This window comes from Sphaerodactylus townsendi, linkage group LG16, assembly GCF_021028975.2.
Source record: "Sphaerodactylus townsendi isolate TG3544 linkage group LG16, MPM_Stown_v2.3, whole genome shotgun sequence".
NCBI lineage: Eukaryota > Metazoa > Chordata > Lepidosauria > Squamata > Sphaerodactylidae > Sphaerodactylus > Sphaerodactylus townsendi.
In genome coordinates this window covers 23,399,200-23,418,693 of record NC_059440.1, presented here as the reverse complement: position 1 = coordinate 23,418,693, position 19,494 = coordinate 23,399,200, and the positions used below count along the sequence as shown (strand labels likewise).

The window sequence follows — 19,494 nt, the reverse complement described above, 5'->3', positions numbered from 1 at the left end:
TTTCAAACTGCTTTCAGTGCTCTTTGAAGCTGTGCGGAATAGCAAAATCCACTTGCAAACAGTTGTGAAAGTGGTTTGAAAACACATTATTTTGTGTGTGCAGAAGGGGCCCAAGTCATTTGACCTGATCAGAAGAATAATGGATGACCAGAACAAATAATGGTTGGCTGGGTTTAAAGACCCACCAATATCTCTACCTAGAATAATTTTTATTTGTTGGTTTATGGTTACTTGCATGCCACCTTTCTGGTTTGAAACCTGCAGAAGGTGACTGACGCACAGTATAACTGTAGGCAATTTAATACGTATTAGCAGAGTAGGACAGAAGAGACAGATTCTCAGTTGCTTGTATATAAAAGAGTTTACTAACTATTAGGGAGGGTAACAAAACAAGAAATGCTATACTTTTCTGTCACATATATTTACTACTACATTTGGTTACATATTGTCTATCTCGCCTTGTGGTCACGTGGTCTTGTCGCGCATGGCTTCTGCTCAAACAAAGAAACAGCGTTAACTTTATAACCCAGTGATGGCGAACCTTTTGGAGACCGAGTGCCCAAATTGCAACCCAAAACCCACTTATTTATCACAAAGTGCTAATACGGCAATTTCACCTGAATACTGAGGTTTTAGTTTAGAAAAAATGGTTGGCTCCGAGATGTGCGTTACTCAGGAGTAAACTCGGTGATCGTCGGTGGCTTTGCTTTGAAGCAACCATGCAACTCTTCCAACTGGTGAATCACGACCACAGGAGGGTTTACTCAGAAGCAAGCCCCATTGCCAGCATCCGACCTTACTTCCAGGTAAAGGATCGCGCTTTAGTTCAGCGCATGAAAATCAGTGGGGTTAACAGTGCTTAACAGGATTGCCTACACTGCTTCCCCAAAACTAGGTCTTAGGTTTAATGCTAATAATCGAGCTTAGTGGCCCAGGCTAGCCTAGATGTGGGGGGGGGGGGACACACTCTACGCATGCCAACAGAGAGGGCTCTGAGTGCCACCTCGGGCACCCGTGCCATAGGTTCGCCACCACTGTTATAACCTCTGACTACATGACCACTGGCATGCCAGCAAAGTCTGACTGACTGACCAATAGCTAATCAATAGAGCATGTCACAAAACAGTAACCTCAGTAACTGGTTTACATACACCCAATTAACTCTTTCATGAGTTAAGTTTGAGAGATACTTGCAAAAATACCAACAATTACACAACTATAAGAATGACTTTAAAAAGAGGTTTAAGAACCCATAGCATTAACCCTCCCTGGCCTGAATGGTCCAGGCTAGTCTGATGTCATCAGCTCTCAGAAGCGTAGGGTTGGCCCTGGTTGGTGTGTGGTTGAGAGACCACCAAGGAAGTCCAGGGTTGCTACACAGTTTGTCGCCAACCACCTCTGAACATTTATTTCCTTGAAAACTCCAAGGGGTTACCATCAGTGTACTTCAACTTGACAGCATTTTCTACCTCCACCAGCATTAAATCCACCATTTAAAAGTCTGTTTGAATTAAAACTGGAAGGCCTTTAGGGTGGGTGTCCCAATGCTATTCCTAAAATAGGGCGTACCTATTGAGAAAGAGGGTGTCCAGTGGGCATACCTTGGCCATAATGAGTTCCCAAAGAAAAGTTTCCCTAGATTACCTCAGAGAGTAGACTAGTACGTATCAGAGAAGATGGTCCTTTAGGTACCCTGGACCCAAGCTTTACACGATCCCACTTTAATGAGGAATTTAATATGCACAAGTTCTGTTGAAACTGTCGGTGGATGTACATTATTAGCAGAGTTTAGCTGATGCCAATAAAGACCCAGATACTAGTGAGTTGCATAATATAACATTTTACTAGTGAACAGGGTCAGGTAACATGGAGATAAAATGACAAATACTATACCATGCTGTGACATATCTACAATTTTCACAGCACGTGGCTAGTGAACGAGAACAAGGAAAGCAAGTTAACTTTATAACTTCAGGTATACGTGCTCACAAACAGGTAAGCAATGGCTACTTGAGCCTCCAGTGACTAATCAATAGGCCAGCTCATTAGAATGTGACCTCAGCATCCTATTTGCACACAGACAGGTAGTTAACCCTTTCGTGACTGCTAGTGACAGACACTTGCAAATGCCAACAGAAACGTATGGGCAATGTACAAAATAGGAATGTCCCTTTAACAGTGACAAGATATGCAGAGTTACTCATGTCTAAGCAGATTGATTTCAATGGGTTTAGTCCGGAGTAACTCTACACAGGATTGTCCTGATTATCAGATAATTTTGGATTAAAAGAGGCCCCGTTATGAGGTCAGAGAGCAGAGCTATTATGAGATCATAGAGCAGCGCCCTAAAGGCAATTCCTTTGCACAGCTGTTTCCAGCTCAAGGCTTGTTTCTAAGAGGTCGTTTTAGGACAAAACTAAACATCTCTTTCAACATACTTGCACACCCCTAGGAACCAGAATAAATATTTGATTGGGCCTAAATCTCCCAAAATAGCATACACCCAGGTGGCAGCCTGAATAGTCATTTGTAAGAGATGTTCTATTTCTTAAAAATAAATAGAATTGGTTGAATACTTAAGGTCAGGCTGCCCAGGAAAAATCTTGAAAGACAGAACTAGTGAGAATTTATGCTTCAGCACAGCAATAACTTCATAAAAAGAAAAAAGAAACAGTAAACACCAGTGTGCTCAAAAAAGAAAGGTGGTACCACTTCTGTTTGTAAAAGGGATTTGCCATGGAAGTTAATTCCAATTCCAATCCAATCCAATCCAAAACCTTTATTAGGCATAAAACCGGTGTGTGTCAAGAATTCCAAATACAATAAGAAGGTCATTATTGCACAACTTGTAGTACGCAGAGTAAAAAATATAGCAGGAAGTGAATTCACAAGGGTTCATCATCGGCTTTGTTCATTTTTGGGAGCGATAGGTCTACTCAGAAGTAAAGTAAATTTCAACGGTGCCGGGCAAATGTTTTTAGGCTTGAGCCCTAAGGCATTTATACTCTGTGCAGGTTTGCCTTTTAGATGGCTTCCAGTACAATAAATGAAACAATTAACAGAAGAATAAAGAATCCACGATGAAGTACTGGAAAATAAAAGAATCCTTTTTTCCCCCCAAGCCTCAGCAAACTCAGCAACATCCATTACATTAAAGCTAGTGCATAAAATAATTACAGCTCAATCCAGAAAGGGGGGGGGCGAATACCCCTCTGAAGCCAGCGTGCCCCTGAGCCAACGTTCCACTGGCGCAAGGGGCTTGTGGACTCAGTGACACCCAACACAGAAACTGGCTCCATTGCTCAGGCCCACCAGCTGAGGATATTCTGGAAGCATTCTGGAGGGCAATGCCAACCTTAATTGACCTCCAGTACCTGGTTGACTTCCTGTGTCAGCAGCACCTTTGGTGGAGATATGCCACGATTTTCGTGGTGTATTTCTATTCTCCCTATAAGGAATTTTGATGTGAGTTTTTTATTTTTTTTTATTTTTCTTTTGGAGGGGGTGTGTGTTCCTGTGCTGCAAGAGAGCCTTTGGAGCAGGCAGGGCGGTGCCGGAGTGCCATCCCCGCCTGCCCATCTGAATTGTGTTGCTTTTTTTAAAAAAAGGTTTTTGATCAATTGTATATTTATACTGTTTTTTTGAAGATTTTTAATCTGTAAGCCTCCTTTGAGGTTGCATTTAGTAGCAAGCCAGAGTAGAAGGGCTTTTGTGAATACACTTATTACTTTGGAAAGTTTGATTTGGAGGGACTGCAAGAAAAAGGAGACAGCCAGTGAAAATGGACATTTGATTTGAAAGAATGCCTGTTTCAGGATTTCGAAGTCCATGAGAGCGGTGATACTTTACCCTCATACGAAGCTCTTTTTCTCTCTCTAGCTCTGGCGATGGAAGCAAACAGACATACCCTCATGAACAGCATTCTAGCGCCGGCTAGTGGCATGAACTTGTGGAAACCTCTTATAAACCAAGATTAAATACAATTTAAAAGCGAGGGGAGGGGGGGGGGATCAACTTCCCGATCCAAAGTGCATTTATCATTTACTTTGGCTCTGTGCTGTGCATAGCATTATAAATCTGTAGGACAAGGATTTCTTTTGTAATTTTTTAGTACATAACCCCCCCCCCTTGCCCCATTGACACTACACCACTGGGGTAGGGTTGCCAGATGCAGGTTGAAAAATTCCTGGAGATTTGGGCATGGAACCTGGGGAGGGCAGGGACCTTAGTAGGAGTGCAGGTAGTGTGTTGAGTCCTAGGTCGTATTTATTACAGAATTCTGATAGGAAGTCACCATCTGGTTTCTCTTAGGTTATTATCATGTTAACCTTTCTGTAATATGATTCTTGCTGTCTTTATTGTGTAGGGTTTTTTATTATTTATCATTATGTTGTTATGTAGTGATGTAATTATTATGTGATTTGTTGTGATGTTATGATGCTATTATGCTGACATGCTATGTAATGATGTTATTGTTGATGTTGTGATGTTGTACTATGATGTTAGGATACTTTGATGCCATTATATTAAGAAATGTTTTGATGCTGATTATGTTCTGTTATGATATGTTACTATGTTGACTGTTTTGAGTATGGTTTGGATATTGAAATATTGTTCACTATGCTGTTTATTGCTTTATTGCTATGCTGTTCACTGCTGCTATTGTTGATGTTATGATTATCACCATTGCTATTGTTATAAGTATTGTATTATTATATTGTTGTACACTGTCCTGAGCCCTTTGGGGGAGGGCGGTATATAAATTAAAAATTCCATTCCATCCATCGCCATAAAATGCATTCTCCAGAACATCCATTTTCTCCAACTGATCTCTATAGTCTGGAGATGAGTTGTAATGCCAGGGGATCCCCAGGTACCATTTGGAAGCCGGCATCCCTAGATTGGGAGAGGGTTGGGTTGCCATTTCCACATTGGAAAACTTCTGGAAATTTGGGGATGAAGCTTGAGGAGGGACCTCGGTTGGGTATAATGCCATGGAGTCTACACTCCAAAACATCTGTAGGGGGATTGATCTCTGTAACCTAGAGGTCAGCTGTAATTCCAGAGGATCTTCAGGTCCCACCTGGAGGTTGGCATCTATAGACTGGGAGGAGAGGTATTGTTGCCAAATGCAAATTGAGAGATTCCTGGAGATCTGGGGATGGAGGGCAGAGACCTCAGTAGTCCAGTGCCATGAAATCCACCACCCCCAAGCATCCATTTCCTCAAAGGCAACTGATCTGTGCAATCTGGAGATGTAATTCCAGGGAATCCCCGGATCTCAGCCAGTATCTTTAGTTTGGGGGGGTTGCCAGATGCAGGTTGAGAAATCCCTGCAGATTTTGGGATGGAGCCTGGGGAGGGCAGGGACCTCAGTGGGGTGTAATGCCATTGAGCGCCCCCCCCCCGCCCCCATCCTCTTCAAAGCATCCATTTCCTCCATGGGAATTGATCTCTCCAGATAAGATGTAACTCCTGAGAATCCCCAGGTCTCACCTGGAGGCTGACATCCCCAAAATCATAGCTGGGGGTGGCGGCAGCAGGGAAGGAACAAGACCAGGTACCTCCCCCAACCCACCACTAGAGCAACCTCGGGGAGGGGGGGGCACGTCTCTCTCCTCCTCCTCCTCCTCCTCCTCAAGCCCCCTCCCCCTTCCTCGCCCCCCAGCGGCGCAACGTCACTTCCGAGGCCGGAGACAAAATGGCGTCGGGAGGGGTCCTGCTTGGGCCGGAGGACTGACCCGGCTCGGGTGGGAGGGAGCGCGAAAGGCAAGTAAAAGGCAGCCCCCCCCCTCTATTATTAACCCTCACCTCATAATATTCACCCCCACCCCGAGCCATCTTGCAGCGAAGGGTAGAAGGGGGGTACATTTTTTTGCACCCTTCTCAGTTCAGGGTGGGTGGGAGGAACGGGGGAAGGGGCTTGCATGCAAACAGGGATGGGGGTGGGGGGCAGTTACCCCCCCTTCCGGGGAAGTGGCCTTAGAAGGGACCCCCAGGTTCAAAACTGGGTGAGGCTTGAGGAGGTGCAGGTGCAGGGATGCTTGTGTGCATAAAATTGGGGGTGGGGTGGCACTGCATTGGAACCCACTGCTGTTTGAGAGGGGCAGAGGGGTAGGTGCATGGGTGGGACCCCCAAGGATGGGATGGAGTGACTTTGGTTTGCAACCGGGGAGGCGGAGAAGTGTCAGATGGATGCAACAACGACTGGAGGGCATTATTTTAGGGACTATCAGACAGATGTGTGCATGCAACAGTGATTGGGGGGCATTATTTTACCCCAAGGGGTGTGTGTGCTGTGACTTTGATGGGAGGGGAGTGTTTGACAGGCGGGTGGTTAGATCGATGGGGGATATTTGATCCCAAAGAGGGTTAGGATGTCTGATAGGCATGGATGGATGCTAAAATAAAGGGGGGGGGGGGGGTTATCCAAAATGTGGATGCAGAGTGGCTTTTATTGGGACCCCATTCTAGTTGCAAGGGGCATATGCATTACTGGGAACTCTTTTCGGTGGGAGCGGGTCAGATAAAGGTAGGAATACAATGCAAAAATTGGGGGGAAGGGGTTTCCAAAGGATGCAGGTGTGTGGAATGGCTTTTATTGGAACCCTGATACCAAAGAGCATGTGCATTAATAGATGGAGAAGGCGACCCCTTCTCAGTTCCTGAAAGTTGAATGGTTAGTGCTTGGGGGCCGGGGTGGGGGGGAAATACTTGCATAATATAATAGGATGGATATTTTATCCTCAAGGAAGGGTGTGGATGGACCTGCTCCTCAGATGTTGAATGGGACTGATGGAAAGATTTCTTGCACAAATAGACTGAGGAGGGATATTTTTTCCCAAATTAGTAGGAGAGTTGCTCGAGAGGTGACTCTAAAACAGCCCTTCAAAAAGCCTAGAGATTTTGCTTCTGTACTCTGAATCTTTTTTTAAAAAAATTGCACCATCCTGTTGCTTTGGGAGATGGACAAGAAAGAATAGTTTTATCTGATGTTGTGGTAACAATAATGGGGGTGGAAAATGAAAATAAATTTCTTCTGGTAGATCTATTGGAGAGCAGGGACATCAACACTGAGTCGATTTCCAGATCCCCCACCACCCCCACCACCACCAAATGCCTCTGAATTAAAATTGCTTCTGGAATGTAAATGTAAACTGGAACTCTGGGGGAGTTGAATGTGTGTGTTTACATTGTGTTAGTGTGCCCATGCAGGCACATGGGAGAGAGGGGAAATCTTTTGTGACTAATGGGGGAATGTTTAACTGAAATATATAGTGCCTTCTTACATATGATAATGGAAGCACCTTTAAAAATGTCTCTCCTTGAGTTTTGTGTATGGGAAAATCTAATCTACATTTCACCAAATGTGGATATTTCACTCAAATTACACACAATGGAAATTTGATTTTTCAAGTAGCCAAAATGCTGCAATGTGCTTCAATACCTGTGTATTAGAAGTCTGTTTGCAAAATTTAAAGAAATTCCAACTGTCTGCTTCCCAGTGGAATTTCCCTAGAAGTTTGGATGCAAGTGGCTCAAGAGATTTAGTTTCTGTGGGATGATGTGTCCATAGTAAAATTAAGCAGGAGGGCAGGAGAAGTCCCAGCAGACTGGAGGAGGGAAAATATTGACCCCAAAAAGGGGAAAACAGAAGACCCAAACAGTTGCCGCCCCAGCCTGACATCAATTCTAGGCAAGATTTTAGAGTAGACCATTAAACAGTCTGTAAGCACTTCGAAGGGAATGCAGTAATTACTAAAAAAACAACATGGGTTTCTCAAAATAGGTCATGCCAGATTAATTTTATCTCTCTCTTGCTTTTTTTTAATAGAATGACAAATTTGGTAGATGAAGGGAATACTGTGGATGTAGCATTCCTTGATTTTAATAAGGCCTTTGACAAGGTGCCCCATGATATTCTTGCAAGTAAGCTAGTAAAATGTGGACCAGACTATGCTATTGTTTGATGGATTTGTAATTGGTTTACTGTTTGAACCCAAAGGGTGCTCACCAATGGCTCCTCTTCATCCTGGAGAGAAGTGACTAGCGGGGTGCCTCAGGGTCCTGTCCTGAGCCCAGTGCTATTCGATATTTTTATCAATGGATGATGGAATAGGGGCTTACTAATCAGTCAGTCAGTCAGTTTATTTACGGTCATTGACCAGCAAGGTACAAAAAGTTAAAAATTATATAAAAAGCACAGTTATTAATACAGATTAAAAGAAATAGCAGCATACAGTTAATAGGGAGCAGAAATATTCATAACGTGGATACAGATCCTATATCGAATATCCTAGCTGCTAACAAACGAAAATTAGCTGATTGCTCCAGTGGAACTCTGTCGGTCCTTCCTAATTTTACTAGAAATCCAGGCAAACTTTGCAACAGTGTGTGTTAGATGTTTATTTGTGCCTGATAGCAATATTTGACACTTTTCTTTCTTAGTCAAAGAAGAGTTAGCCTGGTCGTAGAGGAATGAGCATCCAACGTATTTTTCATCATAATAAGGGCAATCAAATAAAATATGTTCTGTATTTTCAATGCCCCCCATTTGGATAGCTGCAAATTCTGCCTCCTCAATTGAACTTCTTGGTTGTAAAAATCCCACTGGTATAACAAAGTGAAAGGGCATTATAACGGCGCTAGGGCTAAAAGCCTTCTGACTAAGGTTAACATTGGGCAAGCAAATTAAAATACAAGGCAGCATTATTGAAAGTGTATTTAACTCCTTGTTTATTAAAAATTGGGTTTTTAAACTTATTGAGATCATGTTGCCTCTCCACATCTGTGGATTCTGAGTTTGACTAAATCCCTGGCTCTGTCATAGTTCATACTCTGTGGAGTAGTTGTGGAGAAAGTCCATAGTATGATAATTTCTGAAAAACTGTTCTAAGCCATGGGGGGGAATAAATGTATCAAAACAAGAGTAGTCTTACAAGGCCTCTCTGGCAATAGCATACATTTGAGCCAATATAGTATAGTAGAGAGTGTCCAAACTTCTTTGCCTGTAACTCGAGATTAGTCCAGTCTCTCATAATGTGAGGGCCAAGCGATTCGAAAGATGTTATTTGGGGAGCTGGAGAATAGATCTCAGAAATTCCTTTGATTGAGGACGCTCAGTTGCAGAAGCGAAGCCGGTTTGCTATGGTGAGTGGTGTGCCATAGGATAGTTTTTGGTGGTGCCAATGATTTGGTCCTTAAATAATTTTAATGGCAGCCGCGATGTGGATGGCCACCTCTATTCCTAATAATAGTTTCTGATGGCTCCAGCACCTTTTCAGAGCATTGTAGCAATAACATTATCTTTGGTATTATTGGGCTGTTCTGGATCCTGATGACTGAAAAACTACACCCAGATATTTGTAAAGTGAAACCTGCTCCAGTTTTTTTCCATTTAATTTCCAGATATGGCTTTTAGGTCTTATTGCGCATACCAATACTTTGGTTTTATCATGGTTAATTTCTAGATGATTTTTCTGGGGGAGAAATCAGCAAGAGTCCCTTAAAGAGCTCTTTCCTTAGCCAATTGCAGGCGTTATGAGGAAATAAGAGCCAAATCATCCGCATAAAGGAGTAAGGAAATACTTTTGTCAGCAATTTTAGGCGGATGGAAGTCCGGGTTATTAAATAAGGGTACCATATCATTAATGTAGAAATTGAATAAAGAGGGGGCCAAGATACAGCCCTGCTTGACACCTCTACTACTTTTTATTTCATTTGTTAAGTATCCTTGTGGATTATGGCTTACTAATCAAATTTGCAGATGACAGCAATTAGGAGGGGTAACTAGTATCCCGGAGGGCAGGGACAGGATTCAAAACGATCTTGACCAATTAGAGAGCTGGGCCAGAATTAACAAAACGAATTTCCACAGAGATAAATGTAAGAAACTACATTTAGGCAGAAAAAAATGAATTGCACAGATATAGGATGGGTGACACCTGGCTTGACAACAGTGCATGTGAAAAGGATCTGGGAGTCCTAGTAGGCCGCAAGCTGAACATGAGCTGACATTGCAGTGTGACAGCTAAGAAAGCCAATGTGATTCTGGGATGCTGGGATGCATCAATAGGTGTGTAGCACAGGTGTCAAACTCGCGGCCCTCCAGATGTTATGGACTACAGTTCCCATCATCCCCTGCCAGCATCATGCCGCGAGTTTGACACCTATGGTGTATAGTGTCTGGATCAAGGGAAGTACTAGTTCCACTCTGTTCTATGTTGGTCATATTTTGGCTGGAATACTGTTTCTTGTTCTGGGTACCACAATTCAAGAAGGATATTGACAAGCTGGAGTGGGTCCAGGGAAAGGCTACAAAAATGGTCAGAGGTCTGGAATCCATGCCATATGAGGAGCAGCTTAGGGAGCGGGGTATGCTTTGTCTGGAGAAGAGAACATTAAAGGGTGACATGATGGCTATGTTTAAATATTTGAAGGGACGTCATGTTGAAGAGCCACCAGCGCCATGCCACCAGCGCCATGTTCCATTTCCGAGAGGGGGGCTGCACCATCCACATGCCAATAGAATGGTCTGTCTGCTGGGGTAGATGCCCCAGGGAGGGCAAATCCGGTGGTGTGACACTCCCCCCTCCCTTTGGATGGGACTCTCAGTCTTTTGTATGTGATCTCTCGTGGTGGTTGGCTTTACTTTGGATTGATGGTTCTGCTTTATGTCTTGATATACATGTGCAGATAGGATTTAAACGGAGTCTTCCGAGAGAAGTATAAAAGGCCTGCTTGGTTTTAAATCGGCATGTTTCAACAGTTAGTTCTACCAGTTAGCAAGCATACACCTTTTGTTCATGAAATATCTGAAGGGCACGTTGAGATTCAAATGTGAATAATTATTGAAAGCAGGGTATTTGCAACTCAGTATATGTTTACTGAGAATTCTCATTGCATAAAGTGAGGTTTGCTTGCAAGTAAGTATGCCTTGGATTCCAACCCCCCCCCCCCACCCGAAAAGAGAGTGATCTAATAACAAGCTCTCTTTTCTTGTATTGCCCACCCAGTATCAAATGTGTTCTAACAGCACTTTCATTTGTAGTACCGCTTGGAGTTCTGTGTAACTTGAATGTTTGCATATGTTTACACAAGCTAAAGTTGGTGCAGTATTATTGCAATCAAGATGTTTAGTAACATGTCTTTCTGCCTCCCGCTTTTCTTTTTGTTCATGCTTCCAGGACGAGTTGGGTTTCTAATCTGGTGTAGTTGTTGATGCTGTAATCCTAAGAATTCTCTCCTTGGGGGGAAAAAAGACTTCTGAGTAGAACAGGTCTCCATAATTTGGAAGCAACTGGATGGCATTTAATACCCATACAGAATTGCTTAGGTTGCAGCCGCATTTTCAACTTCATGAAATCCACAGAGAACTCTGAAATGTTAAAATTCCAACCACAGAAGTATCTGGAGCTATTTTACTTTATTTACATGAGCACTTCTAACATTCTGCATTGAAAAAATACTTCACGCTTATTTATTTAAAGTGAGTTTAAAATGAAATGAAGCATCTTGCCAGTCCATTTTAGAAATATTTAACATGTTGGTTGTGGTGGATTTTCCGGCCTGTGTGGCTGTGGTCTGGTGGATCTTGTTCCTAACATTTCGCCTGCATCTATGGCTGGCATCTTCAGAGGTGTATCACAGAGGGAAGTCTGTTACCCACTGTGTCCAGTGAGAAGGGAATGTTTTAGTGGGGTATAAATAGTCATGTCTCCGGGTGGGGAACCAATCAGTAAGTGTTTGGGTGGAACTTGCTATGCAAAGATGTGGTTGATAGTATAGTATTTAACATGTTGGTTAAGGTTATTAGATTGCTTTCAGAGGAGGAAGATATGAAATATTTGAGAAAATGAAATTTCAAACACTTCACTCGGTCTGTGTGTGTTTGTGTGTGTGTGTATGGGGGACTCATTGTAGAAACAAGATGACACCTATGGGTCTACCCTCAGATATTCGTGGATCCAGTTGGTTTCCAGAAAGCTCTGGGGGATTGTTCAGCGGCTTGGTGGCAGAGTTGCTGTTTGTTCTCTTTGCTGCTGAGGCCCCATCCGTACATGCAGAATAGTACACTTTCAATCCACTTTCAGTGCACTTTGCAGCTGGATTTTACTGTGCAAAATAGCAAAATCCGCTTGCAAACAATCGTGAAAGTGGATTGAAAGTGCATTATTCTGCATGTGTGGAAGGGGCCTGACAGTTTCAAAATTGGAAATGAAATGAAACGACAACAGAAATAAAGCAAAACAGTGGCAACTATTTTTTTTTAAGATTCCACATTGTTTTTGCTCTGAGGACCATTTTGGTTATGGAAGGTGGCCAAAAGGGAAAGTTTTGCAGTCCTGCTAAGTTTCTCTTTGACCGCTGAAGGGTGTGAGAGCAAGTGACCCTCAGTTCTGCCCTTGTTGAGAAAGAGCACCCAAATGAAATTGGAAAGAAGGTAAGCTGCTACCCACACAGTGGCTTAAAAAAAAATAGGGACTATTTGACAATATTTGACCATGGTCAGATAATAGTAGTCAGTTGGCCACATTTGAGCAATCAGTCGACCAGCACACAAACTCTGTAAAAAAGCTATGCAAAAAATGTAAATGTGTTCATTTTGATCCTAGCATAGCTGGAATCTGGTTTTTTGATAAATCAATATGTTTCTTTCTGACAGGAACGGAAAGATGTTCCCCAGTCCTTAAAAGCTGATGATTTGACTGACCGTAAATAAAGTCTTCTTCTTTGACTGTAGCTTCAAATCACTTATAAACCTGTAGGGAGGTGCATATTACAATTTTCTGTTTTTCTTTTTAGGGTTCATGTAATCACAGGAGTTTCTTTGTTGTATGTATCTTTTCAGAACGCAACAGGATTTCAGAATGAATCAGGTGAGTCTAAATTGAAAGACTTTCTCAAAAGTAAATTTCTCCAATGTTGGAACAGTTATCTACCCTTTCTGGCTAGAAATAGTACCCCAGCAGAAACCCAAAAAGTCAGTCCTCTTTATTTGGCATGTTCCACATTTCTCTCTTTCTGGCTGTGTTGAAAACGTACAGCTCAGTTTGATAAAATTATTTTTAAGGTGGCTTTTGGGGTGGGGGGTGAATGAATGCTAATCTGACAGTAGGAGGATTTCAGCGGTGTTACTTTGCAAGAGCTCTTTTCCATGAAAAGCATGAGTCAGTTTGTCAGTGCAACATGTGTTAATTGTTACGATTTGCATTCCACGTTTCCTCCTTCGTGGAAATGGAGTTTGCTTGCATGGGATTCCCTCTTCCTGACACTGATAAGACACAGACCTGCTTAGCTTCAGCAAGCTTGTGGTATTCTTCCCATGCCCTCTCCCTATGCCAGTGGTGACGAACCTATGGCACTCCAGATGTTCATAGACTACAATTCCCATCAGCCCCTGCACTGCCCTATGCATAGGGATCCCACCCTTCCACCATTCATAAAAGGCAACCCACAGGATGTCTTTGTTTTGTATCATTTTTAATGTCAGCCCCATCATCACAATTTATCACAAAGCACGTTGAGAATAGATATCCACTTGCCTCAACCAAAATTGCGACTGGACCATTGGTTCTCTAGCCTTAGATCCTTGCAGGTTTGTGAGGGTGTTCTTTTAATCAGAACTGATTGTGATGTCTGTGCATGCGGAAGTAACTACTACTTGTTGCAACGGAAGTTTACTTTCCAAGTCATTGAGCAAGGTTTGAGTCCACTGTAGTCAGAAAAAGATGTTAGTAGGGTTGTATATTTCTCTGCTATAGAGCTCAACATGCCAGACCTTCTTTGTTGTAGAATGCTCCGCCTGGGCCCTAGGGCCTACGTAGCCCTGCTCCCCCAGTCCCCAGAAAAAAAGCAGGGGCTCTCCAAATAAATTTTGTTGTTGTCGTATTTGCTGTCTGAAATGTGCTTGAGCAAGTGCTGCATGATTGTCTGATGGGGCCTGCAAATGAATGTTGATCTTCTTTTCACCCTTGTGCACTTTGATTTAAAAATGAGCAAATAATTCTTTGGAGACTGCCTGCCCATTGCCCTTTTCCTGTGCATGTACCTTTCAAAGGCTCTCAGTACAGAGGGCATTTATCCAACTTCAGAACCCTCCTGGCCTGGCTATCTTTCTGCCGGGAATTTGCTTCCATAGGACAGAACCACCTGCTTTGAGTGGCTTACTGAGCACAAGGCTGTGGCTCCTTTTCCTGTGTCAGCGAGCCAGCGTGGTCTAGTGGTTAAACGTGGCTGCGATGACCCTTCCACCTGTGGCCATCAAATACAATGTCCCCTTTTTTTCCTTTACAAATGTATAGGAGCCAACTAATATTTGTTCCTTTAATTCTTCCCTATGTGGTACCTGCCACCAGGAATATAAATTCCCTTCCCCTCCACCCCCTTTATCTCTTTATGGTAGTATGCATGAGCTTGTGAGGCAGAAGGGATGGCTTACGTGGTTTTGAGAACAATAGGGTGGGATTTCAGTGTTCCTTCAAAGTAAGATTTTATTTATAGGTAACTTCAAGGTTTCGAGCAAAATATTGGGCTAGTCCAGGGGTCTGCAACCTGCGGCTCTCCAGATGTTCAAGGACTACAATTACCATCAGCCCTTGCCTGCATGGCCAATTGGCCATGCTGGCAAGGGCTGATGGGAGTTGTAGTCCATGAACATCTGGAGAGCCGCAGGTCGCAGACCCCTGGGCTAGTCTCTCTGAATTTTCTCAGCCCCACCTACCTCATGAGGTGTGTGTTGTGGGGAGGGAAAAGGAAAGTGATTGTAAGCTGCTCTGAGATCCTTTTGGAAGAGAAAAGCGGAGTAGAAAAACCAACTCTTCTTCTTCTTCACACTGTATCTCCAGAGACTGTTAAGTGGAGCCGTATTAATGAAACGGTTCCATTTGGTAAATGACTGTAAGATATTTCTTTAATCGAAAAGCAGCAAACTTACCTGTAAAAGTGGCGGCCATACCAGTGTCTCCTTGTAATCCTTAGTTTAAATATTTTGAAAATTAACCAGTGTGCAAAACAGCCAGGGCAGGTAGGGACATAAAGCAATGGGATGGGGAGTGGAGAAGGTTGCCCCATGGAATTTCCCCTTTGTTTTCTCTTTCTTTCCTCTCTTCCCAGCCCCTCCCTGCTGTTCTTGGTGGTCACAAAATCTGTCCCAGATGGTTTGTTGTTGTTTGTTTATTTTTGTGAAGGAAGTCACTGCCCGCCAAATGATAATTTACTGCTGAGGTTCTGGAGCACATGAGGTGTTTTTTTTTTACTGTAACCTCCCTCCCCAAAAACCCTAGAGATTTATGGACGGAGTTTTGACTGGTTATTTCAAATCAACACATGGTTCCTTATAGAAGCAGCTCTTCATCTCTGCGTCCCCTTTCTTGTCCGCTTGTCCTGCCTTTCTGATTTCCATCTGCTTTGGAGCCTGGTTCATACATGCAAGGGAGAGGTGACAGGTGCCCGGCAGAGACCTGGCACCGTTTCGGATGGCCAGAGGAAAGTCATTCTCTTTGCTCAGGCCAATAAAGGACTGATCTGATTTGACTTGACTCTCTTCCGTGCGCTCGCCCTTTTGTGACATTTAGGGGCTGCACCACCAACTAGATCAGGGGTCAGCAACATTTACCACCCAAAGAGCCATTTGGACCCGTTTTCCATGGCCCCGAAGATCTACCAAGCCGGAGAGGCGGCTCCGCACAGAGCCACCTCCAGTTTGGCCCCTCCACTCACCTTTCCTGAAGGGACACGCCCATGCTACCCTCCGACCTCCAGGCTACGCAGAGCCGCAATATAAGAGAGAGAGCCACATGCGGCTCCGGAGCCATGGGTTGCAGACCCCTGAACTAGATGATGCCAGAATTGTCCTCCTTACCATCCCCACCAAACTCTTAGCACATTTCAATACAAGCTGCTTTTAGGAACCCTTGGATTTTCCATTTTCCAAAAAAAAAAAAAACACCACTTGGTATTTCTTGTCCACATTTGGGGCTTTAGATTATACAGGGACAATTTTTAAAAAAGAAAAGAACCTTCTCCATAATCCAGCATTTCCTTCAGAATCAACCCTGTTGTCTCTTGTTTATTTCTTCTTCTCTCTTCTTGCAGAACCTTTGTTGACAAGTGGTATTGCCAGGTCTGTATATAAACTGTCTTTGATGCCTGATGCAACTTTCAAGCATCCTGCCTCTCTTTGCATCTCTTATTCCTTGAAAGATGTCTGGGAACGGCTTATTTAAATATTGTTGTTCAGTTTAATCTGCAACATTAAAAAAAAGCAGATCTTGAACTGGATCTTGCTTCAGATCATTTTAATATATTTCTTTTCCGAAGATCATTTTAATATATTTCTTTTCCGAAACCAAAGAAAGGGGCAGCAAATATTATTTAATGCAAAATTGTAGCGGGACATTTTTTTAAAGGGGGAGTAAGTGGATGTCTTTTGGAGATTTTTAAAAAAACGTAGTGATGGAAGTATCAGTGTTTTTAATCTGCTCTATTTCAGATTACTTTAAGGCTGTACGGAAGACAAGTTTCATGTCTTGTGATAGATTTTGGGGCAAAGAGAGTGGGGCAGGGAATTCAGTTGCTCACAAACTGTCCAATCATTCACCATCTTCTTAACCATTCCTTACGTTCAGGTAGGCCCCTTCCGCACATGCATAATAATGCACTTTCAACCCACTTTCACAATTGTTTGCAAGTGGAGTTTGCTATTCTGCACATTAAAATCCAGCTGCAAAATGCATTGGAAGTGGATCGAAAGTGCATTATTCCGCATGCGCGGAAGGGGCTTTACTGTTAATGTTCATTAAAAATACTTTGAGAAATTAATATTGCTGAGACATGCTTCAGAGATCTCTTCAGGGATGTAGTCAAGTTGATTGTGCCTGGAAAGACAGGAAATGTGTATGTTCTTTCAGCCGTCAGGCTCTCAGGGGAAAGTTGCTAACAGTGTAAAACAATCCTCTAGGAAAAAAAGGTTACATTAAAATGTATGTAGAGATAAGATCATCAGGTTGGGATTGTAATTGTATAGGTTCAAGCTCCCCCTTTACAGCCCAATCCAAAGGGATAACACTGCCTCCTCAGAGGTATTTAGTGGTACAGATGCCAGGGGAGAAGGGAAAACGTTTTCTTCCCTGCGAAAGCTCATTGTGCACATTAACTTACACCATACTTTTGGGTGGCATTAGTCCGCAATGCTGGGAGGGGGCCCTCTCGGTTCTCAATCATAAATACCGTAGAATCATAGGCCCCTTCCGCACACGCAAAATCATGCGCTTTCAAACCACTTTCACAACTGCTTGCAAGTGGATTTTGCCATTCCGCACAGCTTCAAAGAGCACTGAAAGCAGTTTGAAAGTGCATTATTCTGCATGTGCGGAATGAGCCTCAGAGTTGGAAGAGACCCCAAGGGCCATCAAGTCCAACCCCCTGCCATGCAGGAACACACAATCAAAGCACTCCTGTCAGATGGCCATCCAGCCTCTCTTTAAAAACCTCCAAAGAAGGAGACTCCACCACACACCAAGGGAGTCCATTCCACTGTCGAACTGCCCTCGCTGTCAGGAAGTTTGTCCTGATGTTTAGGTGGAATCTCTTTTCCTTCCCCTTGAACCCACTACTCCTGGTCCTAGTCTCTGGAGCAGCAGAAAACAAGCTTGCTCCCTCACCAACATGACATCCCTTCAAATATCTGGCTGTCATGTCACCTCTTAACCTTCTCTTAAGAACTTATTACCCAAATTGACTAATACAGTATACTCACAACTTTAGGAAGAGCTAAAGCTGACTGTGCTGCTAAAAACACTCACTAGTAACATTCATAGAGGAAGTATGTGTCCACATGAGTTTGCGTTGTATAAGAATTTGTGTTATTGAACATTAGTCTTGTATGCACAACAAAAATATGGAAGCACCACTTGTGTAGAAGTTTTTCGAAACTAGGTTATGTCCAGTTTCTTTGCCTACTAGTACAAATGTTTTGTTTTACCGTGGTAAACATTGTTAACATTTTGGTTAACATTGTTAACATTTTGACTATTTACTATTTGTTTGCAATTACACATTTGTTTGCAATTGCACATTTTGTAATCCTTGTAGACATTTGCTTGTTGCTTGTTCAATCTTTGGCATAGTAAATAATTGTTAAGGTTTTTTTTTTAAAAAAATCATGGTTTATTGTGTTTCTGGTTTGTATTTCACAAGTTATTTTCTGTTAGTTAATGCAGATCCCCTGTATAGGGCTTACTGCCCAGTCCAAATTTTTTTGGGGGGGGGTGGGGAATGGCCACAGGAGGCAGCGTGTACTCACACTGATGTGTTTGCCCTCCCGTCCGGTACAAATGGCACTTACGCGAGCCGGGAGGGCAATAGGGAGGTGGAGTACCACTTGTGACCATCAGTTCCACACAGTTGCACTGGCCTATTGAGGAGGTTGAAATATCTGGGTGCATTTCTGGAGGTGGAGCCAATGCTAGTCAGCATCCACTGGGCTTTGGCCCTGGGAATGCCAGCAGGATGGTCAACAGATTTACCCCGCTCAAAACTCTGTTGAGCCCTGTGGAGGGCTTTCAGGCAGCTTCGAGTTTTCAGCTTTTGTTGTCTCACATCGCTTGGAAGTCCTCTGGAGGCTGCTCTGGGGTCTGGATTGCCTGCTACGATCAGCTAGCATCCCAGATACCCTTTGGTGGTTGGAGTGCCAATGGTCAAATTATTCCTTTCTTATCTTTGCCAAGATCACGACTCAAAGTCCAGTGAGTTGATGTGATAGGAACAGGTTGTGTTCCGAATCATGCTTGACCATGTCACGCCTCTGGCTTCTCGTCAATTTTGTATTGCTTCCTGCTCATTTTGGATCTCTGCCTTTTCCATTACCTTGCAAATAAGGTGGGTTTCTATGGTGGCTTCAAGACTGGTGCCTACAGAGTGGCATTGTGGTCTCTGAAAGCACCTGCTGAGTGCGTCCAAAGAAATCAAATATTGAACAAATTAGCATCCTCCATTTGGATTAAATATGGTGGACTCTTGGATTTAGGTACCTTTGAAAACAGGGTGAGTCATTAAAATTAGTGAGCTTGGATTCTGCCTCAAATCCTTGGGTCCCTTCCTTGTCTCATATCTCCATCACTGGGAATAATTGCTTCAGTTTAAAGCCAAGGTGGCCCAATAGAAGGAAGTACAGGCCTTTGGAATAAGGCTGAACACTCTCTTGAGCTATAATGCTGGAAAGCCAGCGTGGTGTCGCGGTTAAGAGCAGGTGCACTCTAATCTGGAGAACCGGGTTTGATTCCCTGCTCTGCCACTTGAGCTGTGGGGGCTTATCTGGTGAACCAGATTAATTTGTGCACTGCAACACATCCCAGCTGGGTGACCTTGGGCTAGTCACAGTTCTTTGGAGCACTCTCAGTCCCACCCACCTCACAGGGTGTTTGTTGTGGGGGGGGGGGAGGGAAAGGAGATTGTAAGCCCCTTTGAGTCACCTTAAAGGGGGGATATAAATCC

At 43.4% G+C, this 19,494-nt stretch overlaps 1 protein-coding gene across 2 annotated transcripts in view; it reads left to right on the top strand.

Annotated features, from left to right (window-relative positions):
* The first annotated feature begins 5,679 nt into the window (after positions 1–5,679).
* The window catches only part of PRDM2 (PR/SET domain 2), a 44,294-nt gene continuing 30,479 nt past the window's right edge, over positions 5,680–19,494 (top strand). Inside the window, exons 1-2 of one of the 2 annotated variants that reach the window (XM_048518966.1) lie at positions 5,680–5,769; positions 12,805–12,878. In XM_048518966.1, the coding sequence (XP_048374923.1) occupies positions 12,837–12,878 (42 nt within the window). In that variant the 5' untranslated portion in view covers positions 5,680–5,769; positions 12,805–12,836. Of the gene's footprint in view, positions 5,770–5,985; positions 6,680–12,804; positions 12,879–19,494 lie in introns of those variants that run through there. The other variant, XM_048518967.1, reaches the window with a different exon arrangement.